We start from the raw sequence: 9,986 nt of genomic DNA, 5'->3' as shown, positions 1-9,986 counted from the left end.
ATGGATTTTATCACTACTAAAGCCAGAAGAACGACCTACGACACGAGCATTAAAAGAAGGATTTATTTCAGCAGAATTATTAACCAGATATTGTAAATTAATTGGTCATAAATATCCGGACCATATATGTTCAAAGTGCAACGGAGAAGATAATATAATTCCAGACGTCCAGCTAGAATAATCAACGAGGAAGAAAATAAGAAGGAGAAAAAGATAAGAACGGAAAAAGTTATGTGTAAAATAATGTAAATGTAAAAAGTCATAATAGTTTGGTGTGTGTCGTAAAGTAGGTATGGGTCTTTGTACAAATAATGACAAGTGTATGTGGTAGATAGTGTACATTATTAATATGTGCAAATAAGTCGTAAAAAGGATAGTGGTAGACAAAATAAGAACTATTCATGAATAGTAGTCATGAATAGTAGTAAATAGTAGTGGACAGATGTAAAAAGCGTAAGTATTTAGAATAGTAAACTTGTATGTCTATATATAGACTTAGTAGTAAACATTGTAAAGCAGGCAATGCCTGAATAATAAAAACACTTTAAAAGGTGGTGTCGACTTTTTTCTTTCTTTATTACCCGAACTCACACCTCTCCAATTGGATACCTTCTTCACAGCAACACCATCGTATTTCTAAGAATAAAAAGTATACACTAAAAATTGCATGTCACAAATATGAACAGAATGGAAATCAAAAATAAAATTAGTACCTTTTCAAACAATTTCTCAATTTGATTTAGATTCAATGTTTAATCTTAATCTTTTGGCAATGAGAATTTTGTCCTCAAAATCACTATCATGAGGACAGTTTTTCGAATCGGAAGATTCAACCATCTTCTCCTTACCCTTCTTATTTGGTGTGACAATGGTAGTTTTTTTTTCCTTAACCTAGTTGTTTGAAGAACTAATGAGAATATACTCCAACTTTTTAATTGGAGATTTCGTGAATGCATTCAACTCAAACAAAGGTCCTGAACATACAATAAGAGGACTATTAACAACTATGATGGATTTATTAAGCCTAGGACTTTTTCATAGAGTATTGTCCATAAAATCAAAATATAAAAATATAATATTGAGGGATGAACTGGAGAGAAACGATAACAATAGTGAAAGAGATGAACTGAAGAGAGAAGATCACAACGGTGAAGAGATGGACGGAAGAGAGAAGATAATAATGATGCAAATTTCTACCAAACTAAAACTACATAGGGAATAATGAATGTTAAGAAAGAATAAATTGTTGGGAAGACAAAAAGATTTTACTTTAATTACATTTTTTGTATAAAACGGAATAAAAATAAAATAAGATTTGAAAAACACAGAAACGTGTGTATTAGAAACTGTAATGGGAGAGAAAATTTAATATCATAATTATCATCCCTAAAAGTTAGGCACATAATCCGAAAAAGAGGAGAGAAGTAGATCGAAATTAAATAATTAAATTAAATTCAAAAAATATTTTTTTCTGCTATGTTTGTAATTTAAAAACTATGTCTGTAATTAAAAATAAGTATGTGCATATATTGTTAATTAAAGTCTTAAATAGTATATTATTGTAATTTTCACTTGAAGATATTTAATTTTGAACGTTTTATTTCAGTCTTAATGAAAACTTTAATGCCTTTTAAATGCTATGACACATTTAATTACAAGTTTTGAAAGTCTTCTTTTTTTAATTTATGACAATGTCAAACAAATAGGGGAAATTACAAAAATAGGGAAGACTAGAAACATAAGCAAGTTTCTTAGTTATATATTATTTAATTACAATTCGTATCTACATGTTACTAGGAGAAGAGAGAAGAACAAGATTGGGAGAGAAAGGAGAGAGGCGAGCGAAATCTGGGAGAGAGATACAATTGATTTGTTTATCCGGTTGATAACTGTACCATAGATACAATTGATCTGTTAACTAGATACTAGGATAGAAGCAAAGCTAGAATGGTAGAGAGAGTAGGAGAGAAGCGAGAAAGATACAATTAATTTGTATATGTGATCGATAATTGTGTATCTAACTGATAATTGTATCACAAATACAATTAAAAAAAATTAATTTGTAGCAATGATTATTGTATTCAACTCGTTGATGCAAATCAACTATATCAAGTACATTAACGAATACAAGTTGTATCAACGAATAGAGTTGTATCAACAGATACAATTTTATTGTTGTCATAATTTGAAACAAATTATATTTGTATTCATGTGCATTTGTATTCATCTATGTCAGTGTCTTGTGTTTGTGTTACCATGTGTATTTGTGTCATTGATTGTTACCATTTGTATCATTGAATGTTACCATTTGTATTCATCTATTGCCCTATTTATTGTGTTTGTGTTACCATGTGTATTTGTATCATTGATATTTTTGAATGTTGCCATTTGTATTTGTATCATTGATTGTTATCATTTATATTTTTGAATGTTGCCATTTGTATTTGTGTTGCACAAAGAGAGAGAGGACAAAGAGAAGAGAGGCAAGAGAGAGAGAAGATAGAAGCGAGGGAGAGAGATATTTGCTGTAAAATCTTAACTATAGATATAGGTCATAATTCTCTTAAACTATAATTGTGTATAGGACATATCACATATTTGGCTTATTATGTAACTTTTTTGGAAAAACCTAAATACACAACTTATTTTATCATATTCTCTAAAATTTCCTACAATTTAAAAAAATTACAAAAATTTCTATTTTCATCACTCTCTCCTATTCTCGTATACATCACTCTTACACGGTGTATCGGGACAGGTGTCTTGTATCAACAAAGGTAATGTATCGAGCCACGATGTATCAGGACATTGAGCGCTATATCGAGACAGACGTGTCTCAACAAAGATAATGTATCAAGACGAGATGTATAGGGATGTTGAGCCATGTACCGAGACAGGTGCGTCTTGGATCAACAAATGTAATGTATTGAGACACTATATATCAGGAGGTTGAGTGATGTATATGAAATTCTTAAATTTTTTAAAAAAATGTACTTTGAAACAGAGTAAGGACGTTGAGTGAAGTATATGAAATTCTTAAATTTTTTTAAAAAATGTACTTTGAAACGGAGTAGGGATAGGATGTTATTGACTCTTAACATAATGAGATTTGTGTATTTTTTACAATTTTTTTCCAAACAAATATACCAACCAAGCTTCGCGGCCCACAAAAGCTCTTTTATCTAAAGCAGTGTTAAATAACATATCGCCATATAGGCCTTGTTAGAAGAAAAATTCTGTAAATAACATCTTTGGCATTGAGCTCAAAATGAGAAACTTAAATCAGGAATTTTGTACAACCAATTCTTCCTCACTTCTACATGTAAAAATAAACAATGACTTACATTGCTGAAAATTATTCTTATTACTACTTCAAGAAAGTTCTCATGCTAATCTATTCTCCGTAAGTGAAATATTGCATGAAAGTTCTCAGGTATCAAAGCAGATTGTAGATCCCTGCATCCAAATGAAACAGATTGTCAGTATCTCAACCAACACATCCAAATGCCACCCGAGCCACTGGAAGAAAACTACTTCCATGCTTCTGGTCGGGTTGAATAATCAATCAATGAACTTAAGCAAATGAAGAATATCAAACACAAGTTATCTTCTGCAACCTCTTTGTCTTGTGTGTGAGAAAAAGGGGGAGGGTTTTAGTGGACAGATCAAGAATCCACTACCAGGTTGACAAACTCAGACACGATATTATACAAAATGAAGTGCATTCCATTCTTATAAACCTACTGAATACCAGTTTTAAGAATAATCACTTATCCTCACTTTAATCAAACCATAGAAATCAAAGGGATTTAGCTTCCAAATTGATTATCAGTTGAGGGGCATATGATGGGAATATATTTTCAAAAATCAAGTAGGAGAGGGAAGCAACCTCAACTTCCCAAATTTGGACTGCTGTCTGAAATTCAAGCAGATAAATGAAGTCGGAGCTTTCAAGTGCCAGCAGTGATGCACTAGTTTGAATATAAAGATTAAATTATTTCGAGTCTGACTGCTAGTGTATAAGTCCTATTATTACAAATCAACCACACCTAAATTTAGTTCAATCTTCCCAGCGAAAAGTTTTCAATGTAAGACATGAAGAGAATCACTCAAAATCTTACAGCGTGCAACACAAGTCTTCAGAAATTAGATATGACTTTTTTAGCCTCAACAACATACCCAGTGTAGTCTCACAACTAAGGTCTGAGGAGGGAATGTATGTGGACCTTACACCCCTACCTTTGTGGGGTAGGAGGCTGATGCCGATAGACTCTTGGCTCAAAGAAAAAGCTTTCCAAGCAGGATTGTAAGAAAAGTATGGCATCACAAAATAACAAGATACAAAGCAAATGAAGCAATGAATTTAGAAGACAGAGGAAGTTGTTCAAGATATAAAGTGGACTCGATATATACTCGAGTTCCTTTATCCAAAAACATCAAAACGCGTAGAAAGCCACAATTCCCTGGAACTATTGATTACTCTACTACAGTGAAAACATCAGTTTTAACCTAAGATAGGTTTACAAAATCAATAAGTAAAGCCCTCATGGCTGCTCCTTGTCTTGTATATAAGGGGTTCCTTGTTACCACCTATTGAGCAGTGACTATTTTAAGCAGGTGATCAAAAATTGGAGATAGAAGATGCTTCTAATTTTGCCAACTACCAATGATAGCTCCCTTCTACTCCTCATTGAAGGCACATTTTCGCTGTATCTTACAGGAAAATCGAAAGATATCAAAATTTTCGAGAATGTTTTAGTATACTTTCTTTGATATGGAAAGAATACGCCTTATATATAACCTGGATTAGAACCAACCAGATTCCCTGAAGCTTGTGTATCACTCATAAAAGAAAATCTCAACTCAAAATTGAGAATCAATGACTTCATATTTATGAATCGAAATATTCTATGTCCTCTGAGATTCCATTCCCAAAATATTCTACTTAAAACCCTAGTGACACGAGGCTTTCATACCTAAGAGAATCTCCCTAGTCCATAAAGTGGAGCTATAGCAGACTGAAACCACAAATATTAAACAAAATTATCTTTTGCTTCCATGCAGCCATCAAACTCAAACGAATAAGTTCGAGAGATAAGACAATTAAGGATAACCACCAGAAAAGACCAATCCAATCCATAAGGATGTACCAGAATTAATAACAGACACCTGAAGGGTGCCTCTTAGTTCAATTTATCATAACCCCAGTTAGCTGAAGTAGACAACAATTCTTTGGCAACTATGGATGTCCCAGCAAATTACTTTACAGTTTCTTTGTGTCATGTCAGAATAGCAAGTTATGACAATGGTGCCTTTAATTACTCATCTCATCCTCACCAGGAAAAAGAACAATGGTTCTATCTTATTTAGAAGTTAGACACGTCTTGGGCCAGTAGAAGCTTTTTAACCATGTGTCTCCTGTCAGCAATTCTAGCAAAGTTTTCTAAAGCATTTTTGAGAGTTGTGAAAGCCCGGTGCATTTGAAACTGCCACTAGGCATAGAATAGTTAGGTATGTAACTCATTCTTTATTGGTCATGATTAATAGCTAGTTTGGCCAAGCTTCTGGGGAGCTAAAAGCTCTCTCTTTTTTTCATTTTTCTTTTTCCTTTTTTCTTTTTTCTTTTTTCTTGTTTTGAAAAAGTGCTTATTTTAGAAAGTTGAGGTGTTTGGTCAAGTTTTTAGGAAAAACATAAGTTCTTTTGAGTAGCAACTGAAGTTGTTATTCCGAAGCTGGGAAAAGTAGCTTCTCCCCAAAAATTGGTTTAGGACCTTGGCCAAGCAAAAAGTTTGCTCTAATATTGACAAAAGTGCTTTTGAAATTGATTAATCTCACACAAACTGCTACTCTCCAAAAGTACTTTATCGGAAAGCACTTCTCAAAATACGTAGAATTTGGAAGTTTAGCCAAACAGAGTATAACAGAGAAACTGTAGCAACATATTGATGTCTTCATATGATGAATACAAGGCATACTTATATGTAAGTGTTAAATACAAAATAGGTGTGATAGTCGTCCCATGTGAAAAGATTACCAATTTAAGAATTAGCACAACTAACCCCCTATCTCTAACACTAACAACTATGTCACAGTCCCAAATAAGTTGGGGCCTTCTTAAATATAAGATAAGCTAAATTTTATTGGAGTATCAAGGAGGTACTGCACAAGAAGAAACAAAAAAACACTTATAGCATTGCTGTTCAAAAAATTCAAAATATTACGACGGATTTTCCATCATGCTACGACTACACCAAAAATACAGATTCTGTAGGCATCTACCTTTTACAAAAGAGATTTGATGTTTTTGATCTTAAAAGAATCTCTTATTCCACTGTGACCAAATAGTCCATATGATGCAAAAGAGATGGTCTTCCAGATCGGTTTCCAGCTTCTGCTCACTTTGTAACACTCCAGCTCTCCATTAAATCTCACTGTCACATCACCAAGTTCACCCAGACAATGCTTAGAATAAAATACCAACCCAGTTTTGTTAGTTTGCAGTGTAAGGGAAGATGAGCTGCAGAATCTTGTGTCGTTTCACAGAATAAAGCATCTGCTGCAAAGGTAGAAGCCTTTCCCTTGTAGCATATTTTTAGATAAACAGTCATCCAGAACTTTAATCCAACCAACACAAATTTTAACTGAATATTTTCAATTTTTCCCTGATAACTAAATCTGAAAATCCAACCAATTGATGTCAAGGCCTGTAGGTTCCAGAGGATATAATAAATTGACTAACTTCATCTAATTCCCAATCTTCAAATTATGCTGAAATAAAACTGCCATCCACACCTTGTATGACATTTAGCCACTGTACATTGTATTATTATAGTTAAACAGTAGAAAATGGGAAATTTATCCATTGGTCTTCCACGCTCAAGCCAAACATCCTACCAAAACCTCATAATGCTCCCAGTCCCAACCTCCAGTTTTACATACTTTTTGACATTCTGGTCATAACTTGCTTATCTATTTCCATACCCCCTTTTTAGTATGCATGAGAATCAACAAGAGCTCCAATATTTATTCCTATCATATCTGAATGATTATATCCTTCAACAGCTCATCTCCATTCTCATTGACTCTCCACAGCAATTTAATGTACAATCACTTATTATGAATTTTTAAGTTCCTCAATCCGTAGTTTTACTGTCACCTGACCATAAATCCTTGTGAAAATACAGTTGACACTAGATTTAAATTATTCCTTATGAACAGTGGCCAAATGCAAACCAATAATTTCTCAATGCATCTCTAAGTTCTTTTGTCCCAATAAATGACTACATGCCCAATACTACCTTGAACCTCCATCTCAGCCTATTCAGCCCATTTGAGCCCACCATTTATCTCATGCCTTTGTTGGCATTCATTTTGGTTAAAAATTAAACAAACAAGGTCAGTACCCACTTTTTTAGCGGCAGCTTAACCATTTTTCTCTTGTCTTTGTCATTCAAAACTCTCATGCTCCAGCATATTATTTTTAGCTTCATCGCGAAAATGTTAAAGCCTTCTCCCCTATGTCAAACTTAGTTCTTTTCCATAACAACTCCAAGCAAGGAAAAAGATTCTGATGTAAAGAAAAAGAATTCACTCAAGTAATTTAATCAATAGGACATCCCCAAAGGGACAACTGCTAAGAATTTTCACGATTATCCAAGACTTGTTCTCTCAAGATTAGTCCAAAACTAACTGAAGGGCATAGGCAGAAAAGTACTAGCTCTCAGTTGCTGTTAGACTGAAGCACAAAAGTGGTTTTAGGCCTAAAGATGCACTTAAGTAAGAGAACATTTCGTGTCTATACATCTAATAGTCATAGTTTGCATCTCTTGTTTTTGAGAAAATATTAGATTGTTTTTACAAACTTACTAAAGTTTAAAAGTAGGAAAATTAAGAACTGAGACATCAATTCATCCAACTTGCACACAAGTACTAACAGCAGCAAGTAACCCAGAGACTTTCCTAAGCATTACAAAGAAAATGTTAGAAAATGTTATCTTTTTCTTACACATTAGTAATAAACACTGGATCGACCAGCAATGCAAAGAAAATATGCATAAAAGTGCATTGCAGATGTTCATTTCCCGATTATTATCTACGTCTTATATCTACATAGTACCTAGGAAAACTATAAATCAATAAAAACAGTTTAGCCTTTTATTCCTTCATTCTATCTTTTCCTTTTACCTCTCTCTCTCTCTCCCTTTAAGTTTGGGAAGAAGCTTCAGTCTTACCAGAAATTCTAACTTGAACCTTTATCTTTGGCGTCGTTAGCAATAGCATCAGTTACCAGAGTGATTGGTCTTTGATCGATAACCTCATCAATTATCCCAAATTCCTTGGCTTCTTGGGCTGTCATGAAATAATCCCTATCCATGTTCTTCTGAATTATTTCGACTGGTTGTCCCGTATGCTTGGAGTATAGTTGGTTCAAAGCATCCCATACCCGAACAATCTGTTTGGTGTGAATTGTCATATCTTTAGCTTGACCACTATATCCACCAGAAGGCTGATGAATCATGACTGTAGCATTAGGGAGAGAACGCCTCTCACCCTTGGCACCAGCAGCTAAGAGAAGGGATCCCATTGAAGCTGCTTGACCTAGACAAATAGTATTGATTGGAGATCGGATGTACTGCATAGTATCGTAGATAGCAAGACCGGCAGTAACAGCGCCACCGGGAGAGTTGAGGTACATGTGAATAGGCTTGGAAGGGTTCTCAGACTCAAGGTAAAGAAGCTGAGCAACAACAACATGGGAAGTGTCATCGTTAATGGGTCCATTGATGCAAATGATACGCTCTTTGAGCAGCCTTGAGAATATGTCGTAAGCCCTCTCTCCACGGGAAGAATGCTCTATCACCATCGGAATTAGACCGTACCATCTTCTACTATTTCCATTCAACAAACCCTTTCTGCCTATTCCATTCCACACTTTACCACCAATTACGCTGCTCATCGCTCTTTTACACGACTTGGATTTCAGTTTCGTAGTGGCTGGTTTACTCCATTTCTTACTTAGGGTTTTATATAATCCGAAAATTGGTACAAAAAAATTAGACAAATGACATAAGTAAGCATTGTACCTTCTTCGGTTCTATTTTGTTAAAAATTTTATTCCAATTTTTGATTTTCAATTTTGAAAAAAGGTGCATCAAATCGGATTTAGTTTGGTTTATTCAACTTTAATTTGATGTTTCTTAAGTGACTTTTTTTATGGAAGTGAAATTTAAAATGAGAATAAATTATCAGAATGTTTAATTTAACATGAAATAATACATTCAAATTAAAGGGTGACCGTTGATCGAACCCATTTGACTATCACGTTCGCGACCATCAGACTTGCGGTCGTGGATGTAATTTAATTGGCTTTATTTGAGATTAGACCCGTTTTCAGCTTATTTTCTCAAATTTCCAAAATCGAATTCATGATCAAGTGAGCTCTGATTCAACTTAATTTTTGTGCTAATTGTTGGGAGTTGCTAAAGCTTTATGTTGGGATCATTGAGATTGTGTTGGGGGCTCGTTTTTGTGATAAATTATCATCCCGAACCTTCCTATTTATCTCTTTAATGGTGGTTTTGCTGCTTTTATTTTGTGTGGGTTGTTTTGGGCTAAATTAGAGCTCGAATTGAACCCAACTTTTGGGCACAAGGTCCTTGAGCTCGTTTGGACTCGTTCACATAGTTAGTTTCATAATTCTGTGTGCAGAGCCCACTAATCCATTTTTTACCCAATTTTAGGTCTACAATTTTATACTGCAATATGGGTATTATTATGTCTATATTGACGTCGTGATCACTTATTTGATAGTGTGGCAGAAATAGAAGGAGGTTCAGAAGGGTAAAACTGTGGATTCGTAGACTTTGTAGTGTGTGTGATCGGTAGGTAGGCTACGACTTACCGATCTTAGATTGAGCTAATGTTGGTATTTACATGTTGATTAGCTAGCTTTGCGAGGGGTTCCTAGCATGTATCCTATTTAGTTG

At 34.3% G+C, this 9,986-nt stretch overlaps 1 protein-coding gene across 1 annotated transcript; it reads right to left on the bottom strand.

Moving 5' to 3' along the window:
- Positions 1 to 3,211: 3,211 nt before the first annotated feature.
- On the bottom strand, positions 3,212 to 9,055 carry LOC125846729 (ATP-dependent Clp protease proteolytic subunit 2, mitochondrial-like). The gene is made up of 2 exons (XM_049526315.1): positions 8,232 to 9,055; positions 3,212 to 3,456 (listed from the first exon to the last, which is right to left on the bottom strand). The coding sequence occupies exon 1, from the start codon at positions 8,954 to 8,956 to the stop codon at positions 8,240 to 8,242; it is 717 nt and encodes a 238-aa protein (XP_049382272.1). The 5' UTR covers positions 8,957 to 9,055; the 3' UTR covers positions 3,212 to 3,456; positions 8,232 to 8,239.
- Positions 9,056 to 9,986: the final 931 nt, after the last annotated feature.

Source organism: Solanum stenotomum, chromosome 12, assembly GCF_019186545.1.
Source record: "Solanum stenotomum isolate F172 chromosome 12, ASM1918654v1, whole genome shotgun sequence".
Lineage (NCBI taxonomy): Eukaryota > Viridiplantae > Streptophyta > Magnoliopsida > Solanales > Solanaceae > Solanum > Solanum stenotomum.
This window is presented reverse-complemented; position numbering and strand designations above follow the sequence as displayed.